Below are 25329 nucleotides of genomic sequence, written 5' to 3' on the forward strand. Positions count from 1 at the left end.
CTCTGTTAACTTAAATAATCTGGTTTCCTTTTACTTGTTGTCCAAGTAAGCTTCTTCAACCTCCCGAGAGATACACAGATAGCTTCACCCTTTGCAGCCTCTCCTGTATTGTTGGCTAGTTAGGGGTTACAGGAATAAGACAAGTATGTCAGACAGACAGACAGACAGACAGACAGTTAGTTGAGCAGCCCTTTCTCCTCACTTTTACATTCCTTTTCCCTTCCGGCCTTCCAAGAATGTAGGGTGGTCTACACCAGTGATTCCTAACCTGTGGGTCCCCATATATTTTAGCTTTCAACTCCCAGAAATCCTAACAGCTGGTAAACTGGCTGGGATTTCTGGGAGTTGTATGCCAAAACACCTGGGGACCCACAGGTTGAGAACCACTGGTCTACATTCTAGAATTAATGCAGTTTGACACCACTTGAATTGCCTTGGGTCAATGCAAAGGAATTGTGGTATCTGTGATTTGGTGAGACACCAGAAATTATTGGCAAAGATGGCTGAAGACCTTGTAAAACCACAACTCCCATGATTCCATAGCATTGAGCCATGGTATTTAAAGTGGAACCTTTTATGGTGAGTCTACACTGTCATATAATCCTATTTCTAAATCCATATTATCTGCTTTGCACTGGATACATGGCAGTGTAGACTGATTATAAACCAGTTCAAAGCAGATAATCTCGATTCAGAAACTGGATTGCAGTGTTCCCTCACTTATCGCAGGGGGTTCCAGGATCACCCACAATAAGTGAAAATCCGCGAAGTCGGGACGCTATATATTTATACATTATTTTAGTAGTTATACACTATTTTAAGTCTTTACCAACCAATCGTATGTTGATAAATTGCCACCTTCTCCTCTCGTTGCTGCTTGGGTTCCTTTTCTCTCCTTTTGGCTTTTCCTTCCTCTCTTCTTTAGGCTGTAAATTGTAATTTTTATGATTTATAATATTACTAGCTGTGTCCGGCAACATGTTGCTGTGGCTTATGGGATTCCTTTTTTTGGCCAGCTGGAATAGCAGTGAATAGCCTCAAAGCCTGGCCGTTTTCTTATAGGAATCCTTGTTTGGTGAGGTGGAATGCAATGGAATAGGCTTGCTGCTTGGAACGCTGGGTACTTGCATTCTAGGGGAGTGGTTTTTTGGGCTGCTGGAATTGCAATGAATTGCCTCGCTGCTTCAAAGCCTGGCTGCTTGCTACCTAGGGGAATCTTTTGTTGGTCAGCTTTAATAGTACAGAGTAGTATCACTGCTTCAATGCATGGCCGCCTTCTACCAAGGTTAATCCTTTGTTGGTCTGGTTGAATTGCACTGAATAGCCTTGCAGCTTCAATGCCTGGCTGTGTTATACCTAGGAGAATCTTTGTTTGGCGAACTGGAATAGCACCTTCAACCAAAGAGCCACTTTGAAGCCTGGCTAGTTCCTTTGTAGAGGAATCGTTCTTTGGTCAGCTTGAATTGCACTGAATAGTCTTGCAGCTTAAAAGCCTGGACGCTTTCAACACTGAGGCATCCTTCATTGGCCAGGATGAATGGGATGGAGTAGCCTCGTGGCTTCAAAACCTGGGAGTTTTCTATCTAGAGGAAATCTTGGTTGGCCAGGTTGAACAGCACTGAATAGTTTTGCTGCTAGCAAGCCTGGCCGCTTTTTACCTTGCAGGATCCTTGGTTGGCCAGGCTGAATAGTACCGTGTTTCCCCGAAAATAAGACAGTGTCTTATATTATTTTTTGCTCCCAAAGATGTGCTAGGTCTTATTTTCAGGGGATGTCTTATTTTTCCATGAAGAAGAATTCACATTTATTGTTGAACAAAAAAATAAACATTATATACTGTACAGTAGTTTCCATCACAAAGCAACATAACCAAACCAGACAAACTGACTCCTGTCAAGAATTTCTTGTTATTACAATTATTTCCATGTACAATTTGTATGTACATTTACCAATCCTGCATGCTCTGGTGTTTTGTTTGGTGGGCGCCGAGCATGCTTCCAAACAAAAACTTTGCTAGGTCTTACTTTCGGGGGAGGCCTTATATTTAGCAATTCAGCAAAACCACTGCTAGGTCTTATTTTTTGGGGATGTCTTATTTTCGGGGAAACAGGGTAATTAATAGTCTCAGTGTGGCAGGTATGAATGCTGCAATAAGCCACCTTGATTAGAATTTAATGGCCATTCAGCTTCAAAGTCATTCAGAGTGTTGCGCTTTATTTACTATCCTATTTTAGAGATTATATTGTTCTGTTTTATTAAACCACAGTAATTTTTATATATTATATTTATAATCTTATATCATCTGCTTTGAACTGGATTATATGAGACCCCTTCTACACAGCTGTATAAAATCCACACGGAACTGGATTATATGGCAGCGTGGACTCAAGATAATCCAGTTCAAAGAAGATATTGTGGATTATTTGCCTTGGCATTCTGGGTTATATAGCTGTGTGAAAGGGCCTTGAGTCTACACTGTCATATAATCCAGTTCAAATCAGGTAATCTGTATTGTATAGGCAGTGTAGATGAGGGCTATGTGCACTCTACCTATCACTTGGGCACCATATTGGCTGAGGGAGTTGCTAGGACATGAAGGGGGAGGGGCTAAAGGCAGCTGAGGCCTAAGGCAGCAGGACCTACCTTTCTGACTGGCCTTTAGGGGGAGAAAGGCTCTTCCTCATCCTATGTTTTTTGGACTATTTTTCTAGGTTTTTTTTGTTTGAAAGACATAGATTGGATGACTATGTCTTTTGTGGCCAAATTTGGTGTGATTTGGTTCAGTGGTTTTGCTGTTTACTCAGTCCTACAAAAAAAGTACATATATAGATAGATAGATAGATAGATAGATAGATAGATAGATAGATAGATAGATAGATTTTAGAGTTTATTGAAAAACCGCAAAACAGCAAATCCTCAAAAAGCGAACCGCAAAGTTGTGAGGGAATACTTTATATGGCAGTGTAGATCCAGCCTGAGATGCCATGTTCTTCAGAAAGCACTTCTGTTCTGGCCCTTGATATACACATGTATTTGCCCTTCTTTGATTTCATGTTTCCAGGTTTTCACATCAGGAATAAGGGGCAATTAAAAATTATGGCATGCAGGGATGACAAGTTTGTGTTCTATTTAAATACTAAATGGAAATACTGGTTTCTGCTAACTTAGCTGTGTGTTTTTCTACAAATTCACATATGGTCCATATTCATAAACTACATAATGCATACATTTCTGTTTCTATAAAACGTACACCCCAAAATACATCAACCTCATTCAGTTTATGTAAAAGGAAAAGCTTTCCGACTCTTAGTTAGGGGACATCTATTATAATTAAGGTCACCTTGCAACCTTTGGTACAGTGCTTGTGACTCACAAGAGAAAATATGGCAGGGATTGAAAGGCCCAACTTAGCCTGTGTTTCACTTTCATGCCTTTAAATACACCACTACTAATACCCAAAACTGCTAGTCCTCTGCATGAGATATTGCACAGGCCAACTAGCACCAGTTTAATTTTCATGGCTAGAAGCAATCATAATGTTGGGGACTATAACATGAGATACCAAGATGGTCTTTTTGTCATACTGATATATTCTCTAGAAAGTTATCTTGCCCTGAGCATGACACTGTAGTTAAAAATGCCATGTGCAAGTTGCCATTGAGAATGCTACATCTGTCACAGTGGAAGAACCTTCCCTGCAACACTCCTAGCCCTCCTTAGGATGGAAAAAGGAAACAGAAGTTACCCAAAACCTCCACGTCTGAAACAAACAAACAAAAATCTCAAGAGGGGAAGCTGTTATTACTCTGCTATAATAAGATATAGCACCTTGGGGACCACAACCCTTTAAGTGGGTCAAGCCAAATGGGCAGCATGAGAACAAAAATAAAGAAAGGGGTTTTATAAGCAGTGGAGTCAAGAGTACACGAAATGCAAGAGGCAATAATAGATGTATCCCATGCACATATTCTCCATGGCCAAAATAATCAAGTAAAGCCCTCCCCATCCACACCAATGCATGAATCCCTGGAGACACAGCATTGTGGGCAGACTGTTCACTGCAAGCCAGGTCCTTCTGTGCCACCCACAAGAAATTAGACATTTATTTTCCCATAGTAAAGATGGGATGAGAAATATGTGCAGAGGGCTAAAGAGAAAAAGTCAATGAGGTAGAATTTAAGGGGTGTAAAGAAGGACCTGGTTTCGAAAGTGCCTAACAATGATGTTAAGAAAGGCCTGGCATTGATGCTGTAAGCCTAGTATAGTGACAGCCAGATTTTGATGGTGGTGGGGCTCTATAGAAAGGGCAAATCCATAGCAACTACTCTGCATATGCAAACCCATAAAGAGCCCACTCTGGTTCATTAAAGACGTTATCAGGTGACATCAAAGTTGCATGTACACCTGTAGAAATAATATGGAATACAATGTTCTAGAGCTGCTCAGGATACAACACAGAAGTGCCCCAGAGCTCTTTTTGAGTTCAGATGTGCATTCAAGCCCAACAGCACATTGGGGTTGCTGTTTTGCCAGCCAAAAGTAGCTCCTTGACATAGTCTTGTTGATAACATCGCTTCTGATGAGGTCACAACAGGGCACTTAGCCATGTGTTTATGACAAGAAACATCATCAACAAAGCTCTGCTTGGGTGCTGCACCTAGCTGGCGACACAGCCGTGGGTCTTTTCGATGTTTTGACACTGGATTGGGCTAGATCGGCCACGAGTCAACTGTCTACACCTAATAAACACTGTGGAGTTTCCTGGAACCTCTGGAATAAATTGTGGTTCCTTTTCTGCCAGATTAATGGCTGGAAGAAGTTCTTCTGAGGCGAAATTGGTGATAAATCATGAGGACTACTCACAGCAGATGCAAATTAAGTCCAAGTCCATTGTGTTTGACTTATGTAGACATAATCTTAGCCTGAACTCAGTCATAGCTGGTAAATTCACATGCTGGAGATCAAAAGAGAGGCATTTCTCTTCAAAATGGAAATGCTTTGGTTCCAACATCTAGCTAAACGGAAACATTTCACTCTAAGTTTCAAATAAGCATACCTTGCCTCATATAGAATTGCAAAGCAAGTTATCCAATCATCCTCCAATTAGTTCCCACCATAAATTAATAACATATCATTTCCCTTCTAGAGGAGTACAATGCAAGGTTGGATTATAGTTTTGCAAGTTTCTTTAGAACCCTAAATTATTTTTCCCATAATTGGATGGACGGAGTAACAGGGCTTTCATCGAGCATGTATTTTCTTGGTTTTAACTCAGACTAGATGAAAGTTTATGCATACTTCCTCTTTATATCTTGGGAAAGAAAAATTGTAACATAAAGGCAGTTTTGCAATGAAGTCAAGGACATATCCTTGAGTAGCTGCCAACTACACCAGGGAACAAAAATATGAGAGCATCATTTCTAGGAGGACAGTGTGAACTGAGGAATGAAGAACATTTGCTAGTTAAACACAATTAGAAAACAAAAGTGGAGAGACCACTGAGCACTCTGCCAAAAAGAACCCTAAAACAGAGAAGAAGAAAAAGAGGGGATAGGGAGGGAGATAAAGATAGAGATATAGAGATAGAGGTGGCTGGAATTGTGTAAGTGAAACTGAGAAAGAATAGAAGTGGGCTGTTTGTACATGACAAACAGAAAGAAGATAATGCAAATGTAAGTGCTCAGGGAGCTCTAGACCTTCCCACCTTCACAGCACTTACAGATCTATATTAAGCTAGAAATAGCAATTCCGAGCACATGCAAAAGGCCTTATACAGTAGAGTCTCACTTATCCAACATTCGCTTATCCAACATTCTGGATTATCCAACGCATTTTTGTAGTCAATGTTTTCAATATATCGTGATATTTTGGTGCTAAATTCATAAATACAGTAATTACTACATAGCATTACTGCGTATTGAACTACTTTTTCTGCCAAATTTGTTGTCTAACATGATGTTTTGGTGCTTCATTTGTAAAATCATAACCTAATTTGATGTTTAATAGGCTTTTCCTTAATGCCTCCTTATTATCCAACATAATCGCTTATCCAACATTCTGCCGTCCCGTTTATGTTGGATAAGTGAGACTCTACTGTATCTTACCACTGAGAAACTGCAATTTGTGTTATAATTAAAAGTAGCAGAGCTTCCTTCTAAGGAAAATGGCAGGACTTTCATGAACTGCCCTTGGTCCTGCTATCTCTCCTCTTCAGAAAGAAAATTGGGACTGCTCCCAAGAGCCTTGCCATCACTCTAAAAAACAGATCCCAAAACTATTTCATGGAACTCCTGTGGCATCGTCCCTTAACACTACATTGCTACCTCATTCCTGATGGTACTTGCTCACTTTCACCTGAGTGTGTGCTCAAAGTCTGAAATGGCTTGCTCCAAGTCCCCTAGTAAGTTCCTTGGTAACACTCAACCCTTCCTCTCCAGCAGGACAGCTATTTTATGATACCCAACTGTTCTCCATGCAAATCTGGAAGAGCTGCTTCACTGAGCCATATGGCACCACAGAAGGTTCAGCATGGAAAGTGGGGCATTAACTTGCCATTCCCAAAGACTACTTTCTCCCTTCACTTCATGAAACAATTCTGACAGCCACACCTAAAGGAAAGATTATTCATTCATATTGACTTAGTCCAGCACACACAGAGATACCTTGTTAAACAAACAGCTACAATTCTGATTGCATTCTGGAACTCCCCCTCTTCCTTATACAGCTCTTGCTCTTTGCACTCAGGATTTTTTCACACTGAGCACACATATGAAGTAAAGCGATTATGACGGAGACTTACCTTCAGGAAGGGGAAGTACTGCGGCTGTTGGAATTTCTCCCACTTTCCCTATCTGGGCACATGCCCCAGGAACAGGAGGAGGAGGCGGTGGAGGAGGCAATGCCTGCTCAGGGGCATTTTCAGGAGGGGCTCCCCCAGCCTTGAAAGGGTTCACTTTGGGTTTGGGGGCAACAACGGGTGCAAATTTCTTCTGGGGGCTGTAGAAACTTGGAGTGGAGATGTTGATGCTGACTGTGGAGGTCATGCGAGTTCCCGGGGCACCGGAGGAGGCCATCTTGTTGGGTGCTTCAGGGCCTAAGGGGAGAGACAGAGAGAAAGGCATGCTGTCAGATGAGGAAAACTGCTTGACAGAAACAGAAAAGTGTGCGTGCTTGTAACCAAAGTGGTTACAGACTAAATGCTATCTCAAGGGCATTAAAGGGGAAAAACAGTGAGATACAAGAGGGAGGAGGAAAAGCCAACATGAGGGACAGAGACCACCAAGAATGAGAGGACAAATATTAAAAATCCAGCTCCCCAAACCAATTCCAGCCTTCCAGATGCTGAAGTAACAGCCAGGTCTCTGTGGCTAACCTGTACACATTGTGGAATAACCACAACAGCTCGACTTTGCAAGAGGATGGTAGGAAAACGAAGGAGAGGACTGGACATATACATTTTGTAAGAAATTGACTGGACAACAGAGAAAACAGTGAGAAGTATATGCCTGGGGGAAGACCCAGCTATAGGCAAAATAGCAATACTGACATGTTATTAATTCTCTCCCCCCACCGTGCACACAAACACAATGTATCGTGATGTGTGTGTGTGTGGTCTGTGCCCAACTCCACAGCATTCCTCCCAATTTCAAAGCAATTGGGGGCTTCCAGCATGGCTACCCTCACCACTCCATCCCCCCTTTCTCTCTCACACACACAGCCTGTCTCTTCTATATCTCTGCCTGCTGTACCCCCTATTTCATGTTACCTCAAGGACCCTGGCCCGGTTAGCAGAACAAAAGGAAGCCTGGTAGATTCCGTGCAAGTGTTATCTGCGTGTGAGCCCCTGGCATTCCACTTCTATACATAAACACATGCACGCAAGCACACACGTTCTCTCTCACACACACATACACACACCCTTCCCTCTAGTACATGAAGCAGTGGTTCTGTCCTGCCTGTCCTTCCTCTCAGAAAGGCCAGTGAGAAGCGTCCCTGTACGGCATCATCGCTGCCTGCTCAGCTCTTCCGCGCTGCACTACCGCTCCGCCTCCACAGACCCACACACATACACACACAGACAGGAAACAACTCCTGGACCCAGCCAGCCGTGCTGACACATTCCTGGAGCCACACTCCTCCTTTCCCAGCCCAAGTGACACAGAGACAGCCCTAAAGCCCGCCCATCCCTGCTGCCTGCTTGTTGGCAGGCAGGAGCCAAAGGCAGCAAAGCCAGCAGGCACTCCTCCGGTGTGCAAGCACACAGCCCACTGTTCCAGCATCAAGCCTGACAAGGGCATTATGTTGAAGGAGGCAGTGCTTTAGGTAACATCCATCCACCACAGCACAAATCCCAAGTGTGCCATTTTGCTCTAATGTTTCAGACACTATAGATGTGGGAGAACACACATACACAACACTTCAAAAAGCTTAAATGTGAAAGACAAGCATAATTTATCAACAATTATACAAATACCTATGTTCAAAAATCAGCCTTCCTAGTTCGAAAGCCCTGTCTACTATCCTCCTTCACATGCCCCTCAAGGACTAGACATTTTCCCCTTTTATCAGGTACTCTGCACCATACCATTCTGTACAAAGGCTGCAGAGGAAAGTTAGGAGCTAAAATCCATCTTATGTTGAGAATTTAAGATGCTAGAATCGGTCCTAGCACCATATCTTCCCAAGAATAACACAAGCCAACAAAATCAAACTTTTTGTAATCGTCAGAAATGATTACAAAATCAGAGGCATAGTTTAAATCAATTTTATGCTAATTTTAAATATGTTTTTTCCATCACTTCAGCTTTTAAAAATATGATGAATGATACTTTACAGCAGACTACTGTAAAGTCTGCACATTTTGCATCATATTCGGGGGTGCTTTGAATACGATTTCCTGCTTCTTGGCAGGGGGTTGGACTGGATGGCCCATGAGGTCTCTTCCAACTCTGCTATTCTATGATTCTATGATATTCATGTAACACAAGCCAACAAGTATTTTTCATCAGATATAATTTTAGGTCATGCTTATAGAATTTTTTGTGCTGAATTCAGATCTGCATTTATTTTTAGGTCATTGTTATAGAGTTTTTTGCACTGAATTCATATCTGTATTTTTTCTCTATCATGTGAACTGTTTGCAATGAGGCTATTTGAATAATTAATGCATTTACGCAGATATCAATAGAGTCTAATTGATATCAGTGTGTAAACACATTAATTGTTTGATTAGCCTCATCACAAAAACTACCTGTGATAGAGCAAAAATAAACACAGATCTGAATTCACCGCAAAAAAAAAAAAACTCTGTAAGAATAACCTAAAATTATATCTGATGAAAAGTACTTGTGGGCTTGGGTAAGCAGAACTAGACAGAATGAGGGGTATATCCATATTCTTAGTCAATGAACCTTTGAGTCCCTATACACAGATTCTCAATGATCAGCCTTTATTGGAAGGTTTACTTAACCCAGTTGTATATTTTAACGTGTTCTCATTGTTCATTGAAACAAAAACTTTGCTGTAACATGCTGCATTGCCATTCTTTTTTTAAAGATATAGGAACCTATTCTTATTCTTTCCATGCTGATTTTGCATCTGGAACCAAATGTTCTGTTCAAGAAATAATGCCTAGGAAGGCACTCTACTTGATTAAGTGGAGCATATCTGTATACAAGCTGGTTTATGTTATCCCATAAGATTGCCGTCAGACCCTTATCTTGAGTGTTTCAAGGTCAAACACTGGGTTGGTGACATCCAGGAAACCAAAGCCATCAGTGGCTTGCAGAACCTATTGATTCCACAATCTTGTCTGAACTAGAAACATTCTATTTTGGAACCTGACAGATTTTTCCTAATAAAACAGTAGTTTTATCATTCTGAAAATGATGAAAATAAAATAAGCCATTCCCACATGGTTTAATTAAGTCTGATGATATTTTCTGGCATCCAGAATTATCTTACTCTTTCATGCCTCAAATAAGAATAAGGCCAGGTGACCTCGGCCCCAAGTATTCCCTTCCCAGCCACATTATCAAGAGATGGCAGAATTAGATAAAAATGGAAGCACACAACATGAATCCAAAGATTAGAGAGTCAGCTGCCCCACAAAGACACTTGCATACCAGGAACAGCTGTTCCCATCTCCTTGACCCAAGAACAACCCTCTTTCTCACATGTTTTCAACAGATTCCCATTTGCAGCTGCCCTGCCGATCTTGTCCTTCTTTCCCTTTCCACTGACCTCACCCACCCCCAGAAGTCAACACTGCTACGTTTTGCAGCTCCCCTCCAACGCTACTTTTATTCCCTGAAGTGACACTTGAAATAAAATGTCAGAGTTGAAAAAGAGACTTGAAAGGTTTAAGAACCTAGGCTTGCTGCCCATCCAAAAACATGTGAATGCAAGTCAAACATGTGCCCCACATGCCTCAAATGAAGGCACTTCAAAACCAATGCACAGCCATGATTTAAGGTGTATCAACAGGCCTATAGCAGGCAAGAGCACACCATGTGCTGGGCAGGCCCCAACCAGTTGTTACATCTACCCAAGGAAAGGATGTGCTCCCTGTGATGGCAGCTTTGGCAAAACCTTATCTCTGACCAAGTAATGCCTTTCTATGAACAGGGGAGACGTTAAGATTCGAGGCCATGTTTTACCCACCTCATCCCCCAGAAGGGGATTTAGGGCAGTCATTACCTTGAAAAATAAGGCAAAGTGTAAAAGGTGTCACAGGGAACAGCTCAGTTTTCAATGCCTCAAATTCTCTTTTCACTTTGTCCATCACCCAAAACATAAGGTATTAACACCAAGTGAATTCTGCTACCCTGTTTCCTTGAAAATAAGACATCCCCGAAAAATAAGACCTAGTAGAAGTTTTGCTGAATTGCTAAATATAAGGCCTCCCTCGAAAGTAAGACCTATCAACATTTGCCCAGAGGAAGGCGACTAAAATGATCAAGGGTCTGGAGAACAAACCCTATGAGGAACGGCTTAAACAGCTGGGTATGTTTAGCCTGCAGAAGAGAAGGCTGAGAGGAGACATGATAGCCATATACAAATATGTGAGGGGAAGTCATAGGGAGGAGGGAGCAAGCTTGTTTTCTGCTGCCCTGGAGACTAGGACGCGGAACAATGGCTTCAAACTACAGGAAAGGAGATTCCACCTGAACACCAGGAAGAACTTCCTCACTGTGAGAGCTGTTCGGCAGTGGAACTCTCTGCCCCGGACTGTGGTGGAGGCTCCTTCTTTGGAGGCTTTTAAGCAGAGGCTGGATGGCCATCTGTCGGGGATGCTTTGAATGAGATTTTCCTGCTTCTTGCAGGGGGTTGGACTGGATGGCCCGTGAGGTCTCTTCCAACTCTACGATTCTATGATTCTATGATTTTTGTTTGGAAGCATGCCCAGCGCCTGCCAAACAGAACACCAGAGCATGCAGGATTGGTTATGTTGGCTTTGATGACAACTACTGTACAGTATATAATAAATGTTCATTTTTTGTTCAACAATAAATGTGAATTCTTCTTCATGGAAAAATAAGACATCCCCTGAAAATACCTAGCACATCTTTGGGAGCAAAAATTAATATAAGACACTGTCTTATTTTCGGGAAAACGCGGTACCACCTCTTTTTCTCCCATTAAAAAGCAAATGGCAGCTAGGGCCTTCTCTATGATAATGCCTCTTGGGGGAAATTCCACAACTAGGAAAACTAGTACCTTTGGGACTGGTAACCAGTTTCTTCTACCCATGTCCAACAAACTATATTCTTTCTTGGAACTTTCTAAGTCCTCCAGATGTTTCCATGGTATGCTTCTGCCAAAAATTACTATAGGGATGCCCTGGAGAACTAGCAAATCCTTCTCTAGGAATTTTCAAAGTCCTCCAGGGTAACTTCCAGCAGATGTTATTTATTCCAAGAGCATTTGATATTAACTGTGGTTTCCTGTTTCCACTGATAAGTTCAGGAATGTATCCCTAGTGGGTACAGGAGGCTGTACTGTATTACATGCAACAACTTGTTGGTCATCTTGAACTATTGGAAAGGTTGGACAAAGATATTTTAAATAAAATACTCTTTCAACACCCATATTTTTGGCAAGAATATTGCAAGTTGGAAAATGTGATAATTACAGTCTACCACAATTTCCACACACAATAACAATCACACAATGCACCTCTTGCGGGCATATGCACACAAGTCAACAGACACACCTACTCAAACATCTTGCAGTTAGAACAGGAATTGGCACAACAATTTGGAACTGCCAGGCTTGAGGCATTGTAGATTTGGATTGTGCAACTGTGGCTGGTACATGAGTGTTTCTGCAGTAACTTTTGTGAAATAAGCAATCAGTGACATCATAGATAAGTCCTGCTAAATGTGCATTAGGTTATAATCTAGCTATTATAATATAATAAATACTGGGATTAATATTACAGCACATGCAGGCCAGGGCAGAGTATTTTGGAAGATGACAGAGACCTATTTAGTCAACAGAAACAAATGACCTAAAAAAAACACCACCCCAAAATTTGCACAATTTTAGTTAGTGAGCAGGATGCAGTCAGGATAGTGTGACCTTCCAGAAGTTGTTAAAGCTTCAGCTCTCACCAGCCTTAGACAGTATTGTCCTAGAAGAATATGAGGGACTGCAGTTATACAGCATATGAAGGGCTACACATTCCCCATACCCGGAATAAAGGTGATTATGAGCAGACCATTTAAATCAGTATGTAGAAACAAAACACCACATGGGGCTGATCCAGCTTATCCTGGGGGAAGGCCATTGGAATTGGACCTTGCCCCAGGTTATGCTAACTTGTGAGGAAGTCTGAATCCTAACCTGGGATTAGGCCTTTCCCTCGGGTTAGAGGGAATGAACTCAGTTGTGCTGATTTCTAACCAGAACCAGCTGCAACTGTCTTCACTGTCATTCAAAGGTTCCTGGGCTCAGGCAGCCCAGAAATGTGGGACAGCATTCCGTCACCCCATCCCCCATCATTGCCACCCCACTTATCATGCTCTTTGATGCTGTGGTTGCCATTAGCCAAAGCACCTACACAACTGGGTAGGATGGGGAAGGGGACTCCTTCCCATCTCCACCTCCACGGCGGTCCCTATCTGCCTCCATGTGGGCATGAAATGACATCCTGGTCACCAGAGTGGGCAAGCATTAATGGTCAATGGAGAAGGACCCCATGTTTCATGCTCTTCTGTCATTGTGGGGAAAGGATGCTTCTAAAAACAGCACAGCAGGGAAAAGACTGGACCTACATGTCTTTGTCTACCTTTATGCTAGTTTAGGAAGAGCCCCTGAGTAATACTGTGTAGAGAGTTTGACGTTGACTCAGGAAGTACAAGTTCTAATCCTCCTTGAACCAACAATCCCAAAGTGCGATAGTGGATGAGTCACACTCTCTCAACCTGATTTATCTCACTGAGTTGGGGGAGGGGAAAACAGCCTTTTACATTATTTTAAGTTCACTGGAGGAAAGGTAGGAAGGCACAACACATTACTCTTTCTCTGAACTGGGCCACAAGTCTGCTCTTGAATCAGACACTGAGTCAGACAAAGTTTGTACACTCACTCACATTCTAAAGAGATCCAGGGCACTTCCAGACAGATTGACAGACAACTCCCAACACTGCCATTTTAAAAAAAACCCTCTGCAGCCATTCTACTCCTTTTCTTTAAGGGATCTTTTTGCTAACAGAAGCAGCAGAGAGAACACACAGGATGACAAGCAGGAGACATCATTGTCTGGACTAACCATAAAAATTCCATGAGCACAGCAGGGTGTTTGTACCACAAAATATTTGCCCAAGAACATCACTAGCAACTCCATTTGCCTGCACTTTCTGAAATTAGTGGGTCTGATGTTAGCAATGTGTGCAAGCGCAAACACCTTCAAGTTGCCTGTTGATATGTGACTTTTATAGGGTTTTCTTAGGCAATTCAGAAGAGTAGTTTTTCCAGTTCCTTTCTCTGAAATATAGCCTACAACTCCTGGTATTTGTTGGGAGTCTCACATCCAAGGGAACCTGCATAGTAGTTTCAGCATTCAACCAAGGTTTGAATCCCTGCTTGGTCATGGAAACCTACTGGGTGATCTTAAGCAAGTCATACTCTCTCACCTTAGAGAAAGGCAATCCCACTCTGAACAAATCTTGCCAATAACATCTTGGAACAAATCCTGCATGTGACAGATTCACACTAGGGTGACCATGAGTTGAAAATGACCAGAAGATACACAGCAACAATCCCTATCCAGCTACTAAACACAGCTAAACCTACATAGCTTCCAAGATCGGACAGGATCTGATGCCTCTGTACAAACATGTTAGCTACTGAGATACAAAAGCTGAAAATAACATAAGGAAGTGAAACTAATCAGTTGAGTGAAGAGGTTCTAATGTTTAGAGTGCCTACATCCTTTTCCCAGCTCTAGGTCACACCCAGTTGGGTTACTACATATCATTTGCTCCCCATTCTAAAGAAGAAAATGTTGTGCACCATTTCTGGCTGTGAAAAAGGTAACATGATCCTTGCAGCACTGGGCCATAGAACCTACACAGATGTAGGTGCATTAAAAGCATCACCCTTTCATAGAGTGAGCATATGAAAAATTTGAGGAATTTATGTGGCAACCTTTCAATCCAACAGCAACCTTCTCCAACAAATGAGCAGGCCAATAGCAGCTGGACATTGTGGTATAGCTGCACCAGGACAAGTCAAGCTGTACTGGAGTAATTACTTCCAAAACAGCTTGATTGTTGCTACAGAACAGTCCAGCTCTAACTGTCACCAAGCTCACTTCCTGACACTTGAAAATTGCAATGAAATGGGCATGCCTAGGATGATTCGTCTGAGCCTTGTGCCCTCCAGATGTTTTAGTTTACAAGCCCTATCATCCCTAATTAATGATCACACTGACTGAGGTTGATGAGAGCTGTCTAACGAGACAGCACCTCATTAAAAAAAGGCTATTACACTATGTAACAAAATTTGAAAAGATTTCTGTTCCTGATTTGAAAGTGTTATCTCCTGTTTAATTGTGCGGTACTTATTTTGAAAGTAGTTGTTATACTCCAGAAACTTTGTTTTTGTTGATGCCATAAACTAGGTTGAATTAGTTGAGCCTCTATGAGATATTCATTACAAAACTATCGCAAAATGTGCTGCAGGATGTCCCGCAAAAACAAAGCTTCTATAGTTTAATAAACTTTTTCCATGTTTTTATGACAGGGCTGATTAGGAAATGACATGTATAACCCAGGAACAAAAATTGTGTTACATAGTGTAAGCTGATAGAAAGGAAGGGAGACAGTCTTGCAGAAGATATCTTCTCCGGTTCATGCACTTGTTGAGTGCTAGTCTTAAGAGCAAAAAACCTCAGTATCCGGAGGAAGTACACTTTCAAATATGTGACGCCTGCAGTTTATAGGAAAGGGCCACTCCTTCACAGGGCCAGCCTGTGTAAATTGTTAAGCTTTGAACTAGGATTCTGAGAGACCAAGGTGTAAATCCCCACTCAGCCACAAAAATCCAATCGCTGACACACCTTTTCAGCCTCAGAGGAAGACAATGCAAAAGCCCTCTGAACAAATCTTCCCAAGAAAACTCGGTGATCAATTTACCATAGGGTTGCCATAAGACAAAAATGGTGTGAAGGCACACAAAGCACTTCATGTCCTACTTCTGAAGTTTTGTAGAAACGCTGGCCAACCTCTGTTTCATGGCATTGGAAGCAAACTTTGGTTGGATCCCTTGAGGGGACATCTGGTGTTGCAATAACATTATGTAACACAATTTTTCTTCCTGGGTTATAAATGTAATTTCCTAATTGGTTCTATCATAAAAAACATGAGAAAAGTTTATTAAACTGCAAAAACTTTGTTTTGGCAGGACATCTTGCTGTAGCGCATTTTGCAATCGTGAAAAACTATCTCATCAAATCTCACTCTCAACCAATTCAACATAGTTTGTGGCAGCCACAAAAACAAAGTTTTTGGAGTGTAATAACTACTTTCAAAGTACGTCCCACACAATTAAACAAGAAATAACACTTTCAACGTAGGAACATAATTTTTTTCAAATTTTGTTACATAGTGGAATCTGGTGGAGTGCTCTGTTGTCCAAGTCAAAAAAGAAAGAAAAAAAAGTAGCTTGACAAAGCTATACCTGCAGAAAACAGAAGTGAAAGGAACGCCTGCAGCACAAGCCATTTACACCCGCAGGCCTTAAGTCAAGAGAATAGAAGGAAGCTGCAAGCGTACATCTCCATGAAGAAGGCCACACACAGGAATGGAGGGGTCCTTGCCCTTACCCAAGTCTATACATCTGGAAAAATGGCTCAGGAGAGGGCCTCAGAGAGAGAAGAGAGAGGAGGGGGAGTGCTTCTTTAGCCCCTTCCACACAGCTGTACAAAATCTACATTCTATAGCAATGTGGACTCACATAACCCAGTTCAAAGCAGATATTGTGGATGATCTGCCTTGATATTCTGAGTTATATGGCTGTGTGGAAGGGCCCTTTGAGTTGGAAGTGCACAACAGTCCACTGCCTCTCAACTTTCACCAGCTGCCAAGCTTTTACAAGAGAAAGGAGGAGACTTGGGGCTAGAGGTATTTCCCAGGAGGAGGAGGGAGGAGGATATGTCAAGGCAAGAAACAGGCATCCTGAGGCCCCTTCCACACAGCTGAATAAAATCCCACATTATTTGCTTTGAACTGGAATGTGTGGCAGTGTGCACTTAGGCCCCTTCCACACAGCCATATAACCCAGAATATCAAGGCAAAAAATCCCACAATGTCTGCTTTAAACTGGGTTATCTGAGTCCACACTGTCATATACCTCAGTTCAAAGCAGATAATGTGGGATTTCATTCATCTGTGCAGAAGAGGCCTTAGATAAATTAGGACCCTTCCAAACAGCCATATAACCCTGAATGTCAAGGCAGAAAATTCCACAATATCTGCTTTGAACGCGGCTCCTCCACACTGCCATATATCCCACTTCTAAGCAGATAATGTGGGATTTTATTAATCTGTGTGGAGGAGCCGCGGGGGTGCAATGGGTTAAACACTTGTGCCGGCTTGACTGCTGACCTAAAGGTTGGATTGCTGACCTGAAGGGTGCCGGTTCAAATCCGCAAGATGGAGTGAGCTCCCATCTGTCAGCTCTAGCTTGCGAGGACATGAGAGAAGCCACCCAGCAGGATGGTAACACAACTGGGCATCCCCTGGGTAACGTCTTTGTAGACAGACAATTCTCTCACACTGGAAGCTACTTGCAGTATGTTATCGACTGGCTTCTGACATGATAAAAAAAAATCTGTGTGGAAGGAGCCTCAGGGCCCTTCCACACAGCCATATAACCCAGAATATCAAGGCAGAAAATCCCACAATATCTGCTTTGAACTGGGTTATCATAGTCCACACTGTCCCTCCCCAGCGACATCCAGCAGGCTCCATCCCTTCTGGGGTTAAGAAAGAAACTGAAGACCTGTCTATGCGAGCAAGCGTTTAAAGAATAAGTTTTCGTTGCTTCAACGCGGTCTGGATTAAGGTTTTTGTACAAGGTCTGGCGGATGAATGGCACAAACATTTTGCACTCTTTTAATTTTGTTTATTGTATATTATGGTAAAGGTAAAGGTAAAGGTTTCCCCTGACGTTACGTCCAGCCATGTCTGACTCTGGGGGTTGGTGCTCATCTCCATTTCTAAGCCGAAGAGCCGGCGTTGTCCGTAGACACCTCCAAGGTCATGTGGCCAGCATGACTGCATAGAATGCTGCTACCTTCCCGCCAGAGCGGTACCTATTGATCTACTCACATTTGCATGTTTTCTAACTGCTAGGTTGGAAGGAGCTGGAGCTAACAGCGGGCACTCAAGCCACTCCCGGGATTTGAACCTGGGACCTTTCGGTCTGCAAGTTCAGCAGCTCAGTGCTTTAATGCACTTCGCCACCGGGGCTCCTACTATTTAAATGCTTTAACTGTTTTAATGTTATTTTATTGTATATTGGTGTATTGGCATTAATTGCCATTTTTGTAAGCCGCCCTGAGTCCCCTCCGGTGAGAAGGGCAGGGTTGAAATGATAGAAATATATATACAGTAGAGTCTCACTTATCCAACACTCGCTTATCCAACATTCTGGATTATCCAACACATTTTTGTAGTCAATGTTTTCAATACATCATGATATTTTGGTGCTAAATTTGTAAATACAGTAATTACTACATAGCATTACTACGTATTGAACTACTTTTTCTGTCAAATTTGTTGTAAAACATGATGTTTTGGTGCTTAATTTGTAAAATCAGAACCGAATTTGATGTTTAATAGGCTTTTCCTTAATCTCTCCTTATTATCCAACATATTCGCTTATCCAACGTTCTGCCGGCCCGTTTACGTTGGATAAGCGAGACTCTATCCAACTCTATCCAACTTATCCAACATAAACGGGCCGGCAGAACGTTGGATAAGCGAATATGTTGGATAATACGGAGGGATTAAGGAAAAGCCTATTAAAAACCAAATTAGGTTATGATTTTACAAATTAAGCACCAAAACATCATGTTTTATAACAAATTTGACAGAAAAAGGAGTTCAATACACAGTAATGTTATGTTGTAATTACTATATTTACAAATTTAGCACCAAAATATCACGATATATTGGAAACACTGACTACAAAAATGGCTTGGATAATCCAGAACGTTGGATAAGCGAGTGTTGGATAAGTGAGACTCTATTGTATATCCCAATTCAAAGCCGAAAATGTGGGATTGTACTCAGCTGTGTGGAAGGGGTCCTAGATAACGCTGTTCAAAGCAGGTATTGCAACTCTGGCCCTCCAGCTGCTTGGGCCTCCAACTCCCAGAATGCCCGGCCCTTGAACAAGCTGGCAAGGGCTTCTGGGAGTTGGAGGCACACAGCTGGAGGGCTGGAGTTGGAAGGTCCCTGGTGTGGCGCGCGCATGAAGGCAACACGAAAGCGCTCTCGAGGAAGACTTTGGAGGAAAAGGCGCTTTCGGAGGGAGGGACACCCACGACGGGACGGAGGAAGACAGAGACCCGGCCCCCTCGCCTCTCCCGCTCCGGAGCCGCCGAAGTGTGAGGCGAAGGGCAGCCTGGCTTACCTTGACGACGGTGGTCCCACAAGGAGGGCTCTTAACGCGCCTGAGGAGGAAAGAGTGCTGTGAAGGGTCTCGCTGCCAGCCAGCCCTCACGCTCCGGCGCGCGACTTTCCCGAGCGCTGCCCGGCGGCGGGGCTGAGAGGAAGTTCGGGAAGGGGCGGCCCTCAGGAGGAGGAGGAGGAGGAGGAGGAAAAGGAGGAGGGTCCCCCAAAGCTCCTCACTTTCTCCTTCACTCGGCGGAGGGGAGCCTCGCCCGGCCCCAGTCGCGCTTTGACCATAAAAGGAGAGAGGCCGCGCCGACCCAACAGCTGAGCTCACTCCTCCGGGAATGTGGCAAACCGGGGAGGCAGAGGTTGCGAAAAAAGGAGGGAAGGCAAGAGGAGGAGGAGGAAGAAGAGGCAAAAAAGAGCGGGCACAGCTCCCACTTTGCCCTCCTCAAAAAAAGGGTGCCTATTCTCGTCCACATGCCCCTCGCCAAGGGGACGGTTTAGGGGTTCAAACCACCCCTCAAAATTTCAGGCCAAAAAATAAACCTATTTTACTCATGAATTTAAACCGCTTTTAACTAAATCCCCATGCCAAGTCTATGAGAAGCAATAAATTAAGAGTCCCTCCAGAACTACAAGCACTATCTCAACCCAATTTGGATTATTCGCACTACAATAGTCTCACTTATCCAAGGTTCTGGATTATCCAAGCCATTTTTGTAGTCAATGTTTTCAATACAGTAGAGTCTCACTTATCCAACATAAACGGGCCGGCAGAACGTTGGATAAGCGAATATGTTGGATAATAAGGAGGGATTAAGGAAACGCCTATTAAACATCAAATTAGGTTATGATTTTATAATTTAAGCACCAAAACATCATGTTATACAACAAAGTTGACAGAAAAAGTAGTTCAATATGCAGTAATGTTATGTAGTAATTACTGTATTTACGAATTTAGCACCAAAATATCACGATGTATTGAAAACATTGACTACAAAAATGCGTTGGATAATCCAGAACGTTGGATAGGTGAGTGTTGGATAAGTGAGACTCTACTGTATATCATGATATTTCGGTGCTAAATTCGTAAATACAGTAATTACAACATAATATTACTGCGTATTGAACTACTTTTTCTGTCAAATTTGTTGCATAACATGATGTTTTGGTGCTTAATTTGTAAAAATAATAATCTAATTTGATGTTTAATAGGCTTTTCCTTAATCTCTCATTATTATCCAAGATATTTGCTTATCCAAGCTTCTGCCAGCCCATTTAGCTTGGATAAGTGAGATTCTACTGTATCATTACCTACCTTTCTACCAATTTACATTGCAACTGCTGAGTTGCAATTAAACATCAGAAAAACTAAGATTATCACAACCAGACTGATCGATAACTGGCAAATAGAGGGAGGAAAGGTGGAGGCAGTAACAGACTATATTGCTAGGCCTGAAGATTGCTGCAGGCACAGGACATCGGAAGACGTTTACTTCTTGGGAGGAGAGCAATGACCAATCTCAATAAAATAGTGAAAAGCAGAGACACCACACTGGCAACGAAGGTCCGCATAGTCAAAGCAATGGTATTCCCCATAGTAACGTATGGATGCAAGAGCTGAAACATTGGGAAGGCTGAGCGAAGGAAGATAGATGCTTTTGAACTGCGGTGTTGGAGGAAAATTCTGAGAGTGTCTTGGACCGCAAGAAGATCCAACCAGTCCATCCTCCAGGAAATAATGCCCAACTGTTCACTGGAGGGAAGGATATTAGAGGGAAAGATGAAGTACTTTGGCCACATAATGAGAAGACAGGAAAGTTTGGAGAAGAGAATGATGCTGGGGAAAAAGGAAGGAAAAAGGAAGAGGGGCCGACCAAGGGCAAAATGGATGGATGGATGGTATCCTTGAGATGACTGGCTTGACCTTGAAGGAGCTGGGGGTGGCGACAGCTTACAGGGAGCTCTGGCATGGGCTCGTCCATGAGGTCACTGAACTGAACGAATAAACAACAAAAAGCAGCAATAGCTGACATAGTGGTTTACCCACAGCTGGGAGGCAAAGCCTAAGACACAGCGAGAGGGTTTGACCTGACATTCCACAGATATATAAACCCTACTTGCCTAGTTTCCAGCAGACTTCACAACCTCTGAGGATCACTGCCATAGATGAGGGTGAAATGTCAGGAGAGAATGCTTCTGGAACATGGCCATACAACCCAGAAAACTCATAGCAACTCAATTCACAGGCTCTCCCCAGTTGATTGTAGATGGCTACCAGGTTCTTAGAAAGAGATACAATCCTTCAGATAACCTGGACTGTAGCCATATAGGGTTTTATAGGGCCCCTTCTACACTGCCCAATATTCCAGGATCTGATCCCAGATTATCTGCTTTAAACTGTCTTATATGAGTCTACACTGCCAGATAATCTGAGATAATCAGATAATCTGGGAACAAATCCTGTGATATAGGGCAGTGTAGAAGGGGCCTAAGTCAAAACCAGCACTTTGAATTGTACATGGAACTGCTGCAGTAGTGGAGTTGTGTGCTCCGTGTAGCGAACCCCAGTTAGCAATCTGGCTGCTACTCACTGAATGAACTGGAGTTTCTGAGCCCTTATTGAAGGCAGTCCCTCACAGTGTACATTACATTAATCCAACTGGGATGTAACCAAGGCATGTACCACCGTGGCCAGATCTGACTTCTCCAGGAATGGGCACAGTAATTTTAACTGTGAAAAAGCAGTCCTGGTCACTGCTGAAACCTGGGCCTCCAGGGTCAGGGCCTCATCTCTCCTCATAATTCCTGAGGATGAAAAAAGTTAAGATGCTTGAGACCAAAAGAAGTGGGAGAGCAAGCCAGTTGATAACTCTCCCCTTAATCCCTCTCCCCAAATCCCTCACCACCCATCTTGGCTTTTAAATCTCTTTTTGCCCCCCTACACACACATGGCCTCCCGCTTCCCCTCAGCCCAAGACCCTGAGGTTTAGAGTTTTCATCATACTTCTGCTGATCCCCTTTCATTCTCCCTTCCCCCACAAACCACCTTCATGAAAAAAAAGGAAACCTTGCATTGGTTTACTGCATTCCTCAGGACCCTCCAGGGCCCCCTTTCCCTCCCCCTCCGAGTGACTTCATTTCCTTTGGAGCCCCAGTTCAGCCAAGGGGCCGTGCGCGATGAGTCAGGGTCGGCCTCAGCCTCTCCTCCACCCACCAGCCCCCACTCCTTGCCTGCCTGCCTCAACCAGCGGGGAGATTATCTGACTCAGAATTTCCTGTTGAAACTTTGAGGAACGGCTTTTTCTCCCTTTTCCACTGACAAAACCACCACACTTAGCATGACCCCAAATAGGCTTGTTCTCCCTGTTAGCTTGGCAAACTCAGGCAACAATGGAATGGGAATGGCACTATTCACAGGCCTAGGGGTGCTGGTGTTAAAGAAAAGAAAATGCAATTACCTGCAGGGTTCCTATTGCAAAGAAACGTTTTCATTCTTGATCTCTTGTTTGCATGTACAGGTCAAAGCTCTTCCCCTTTCCACCAAAGACTTCATGGAGAAATAATCATTCAATCCTGATCAATCTGTAATTCTGCTTGTTCCTGACTTTGCTGCTCTTGCAATATTTGGACCAGTAGAAAATATGGGCAGGACACTCCACTATGTACAATGTGGACAATCTAGATTTGTGAAGCAGTTGCTAAAATGCCTATTCATGCCTGTGCCAGGAAGTGAGGAGGAAATGACAAAACAACCAGAAAACACTGGCGTATTTTCCATTTGCCCAGTTATGGACTGAGAAAGTAATGATGCCTGATCCACCCCCCAACATGTGAAGACAGACAACTAACTCATGACAAGGGTATTTCCACATGGACATGGCAAGATACATAATGATGCCACTCCAGATGTGAGAAAACACAAGAAGAAAAAATTTAGTTCAGTGGAACTCAAGCAACAGACAAAAATATGAAGAAACAATAATTTAAATTAAAAATATTTTAAAATGCAGTAAATTGTAAAATTGTTTTACATTGCCATTATTTGCTTTTCCTTCCTGTATTTCAATACAGCTTACAGTATAGTATAGTACAGTATATGAGGCATAGTATTAGGCCTATTTTTAACAGTAACTCTCAAGCAACCAGAAACTACATTTATCTGGCATCTACCAATCCCCATGGATACCAGCTAATTAAGGACCTTAGCACACGAACCTCAGAAAACGCAATAAGTAGGCAATCCATCGTTTAAGAATGCTAAATGAAGACTGAATATCTACTCACCCCATCTCACATGCTTGTTTCCTTTCTGTATCTAATAAAATAATGCATGTCAGCCTTATCACACAGCCAAGAGATGACTCACCCCAATCTGTGCTGTATTCCCCTATGTTACTGTCTTCCTTTTTTTTTATTAGCTGGATCTTCCACAACCACACAAGTTTGTGGCCTCTGTCCCAACAGAGAAATGTAAAAACATATTTTTGTTCTTCCAGAGCTACACAATTCTTATTTTTTTTCTTTTTTTAAAAAGGACTAAATAATGGGAAAATGGGAAACATTTATGGCTTTCCACAGAGTCTTTTATTGATTGCCACTGGAAGTGTACTGTCAGCTATTTCAGTAAAGGAGAATCAAATATGATGAAAATAGCTTCTCCAAAACATGCCATGAAAGACACATCATTGACACAGAAGACATTAGGTAGATCGGTCTACCCATCATACCTTTAGAAAACCACACCTCTGATGTGCATCACAAAATTAAAGACATTTTAAGTTGATTGTTTCCAATATTTCAAAAATCATTTGCAGCAGATTATTTGCCTATGAGTGCCTATGAGTGTCCAGCAAAATGGATAGAACCTGTAGGCACCATTAGGCAAAATATGTCAGAGATGAGGCATAAATGTCTGTGATAAAAATTTTGAGAGTCCGCTGCATTAAATGGTGCAGGAAGAATGACAGACTTGACCACAGCATCCTGGTAAATACCCACTAATTAGGAATTTCACTGCTGTCAATCCACAATTGCTCCTCATAAATGCAGTTATCCAATTCATTCACCATGATAGAGAATTCTTTCCCAAGTTCTCCATAGTCCAGAATTACCACACACACAAACTGCCACAGTTCTCATTACCTCTGGCAACCCCGTGGCACATACATCAATGAGCTCACTATGGTAGCTCCTGGATTTCATCCAGATGTGGAGTAATGTGAGCCTCTTCTGTTCAGAGCAAGACAGAGATTTCCCAGAGGGCAAAAGGAGACCAATTCAGAGAGGAAAAGAAAGGGAGATGCCATGCAGGATCCCTCTTATGCTTCTCCTTCCTATTGTTTTATGAGCAATTTGTATGACTCATAAAGCAACATCCAGAAGATAGCTGGATTTTGCAGGCTGCCACCAGTGGTTGGGAGAGGACTAATGGTAACAGAGAGCCTGTTGATCTTAGATATTAGATCCTACTTCATCCCAAACAAGAAAGTAGTAGAGGAGAGTGACATTGTATAATTAAACTTGTCCTATTCATCATGCTGCAAAATATAATGGATGTCCAGCAGTAATTCATTCTTTTCCATACCAGCATACAAACTACGATCCTACAAAGTGATGGTGCATGCAAGGGTTCAACCCATAACTGCCAAGGTTGGGGTGAAGTCCTGGCTTCTACCAGGGTCAACAGAGAGTTTATCTGCACCAGGGGCTGAAGATCTTTCTCAGGTGTAGAAGACACCGCTCTGGGTGTGATTGCTTACCCAAATGTTCAGATTTGGCAAAGGGGGTGGGGAGTGGCATGAAAGAGAAAGCAATAGAGATTCAGGAGAAACCCACTACAATGTTATCTGACTGGAGAGCCAGTTTTGTTTGTTTGGCAAGGAGGTACCTGTTGTTATCATTAATCAGTGACTGGCGATAATGAACAATGAAGAATGTGCTTTCCAGGGCAAAAAACAGACAAGGCAACGCAGCACCCCAATCAATTTGCCAACATTCTTGGTCTTGAATGCACAGTTCCTGTTTCTTTGTGAACAAGATCTTCTCTGTCTTGAATGGCTAATGTTGGGATAAGCCTGCTTGCATAAGTCCTTGGCTTTTTCAACACAGTCTTGCCAGCAACACAATTTGTGAAATAATGACACTGAAACCCAAATAGCAAGCTTTTTGAAAACCCATGCTTACCATATACATTAGA

At 42.6% G+C, this 25329-nt stretch overlaps 1 protein-coding gene across 7 annotated transcripts in view; it reads right to left on the minus strand.

Moving 5' to 3' along the window:
- Positions 1–22777, minus strand: part of zyx (zyxin) — a 39013-nt gene extending 16236 nt beyond the window's left edge. The window contains exons 1-2 of one of the 7 annotated variants that reach the window (XM_008119420.3): positions 22592–22777; positions 6800–7093 (exon numbers count right to left, since the gene is read on the minus strand). In XM_008119420.3, the coding sequence (XP_008117627.1) occupies positions 6800–7093; positions 22592–22625 (328 nt within the window). In that variant the 5' untranslated portion in view covers positions 22626–22777. The other 6 variants (XM_008119423.3, XM_062971743.1, XM_062971746.1 and 3 more) reach the window with 6 other exon arrangements.
- Positions 22778–25329: the final 2552 nt, after the last annotated feature.

The sequence above is a fragment of the Anolis carolinensis genome, chromosome 2 (genome assembly GCF_035594765.1).
Source record: "Anolis carolinensis isolate JA03-04 chromosome 2, rAnoCar3.1.pri, whole genome shotgun sequence".
NCBI lineage: Eukaryota > Metazoa > Chordata > Lepidosauria > Squamata > Dactyloidae > Anolis > Anolis carolinensis.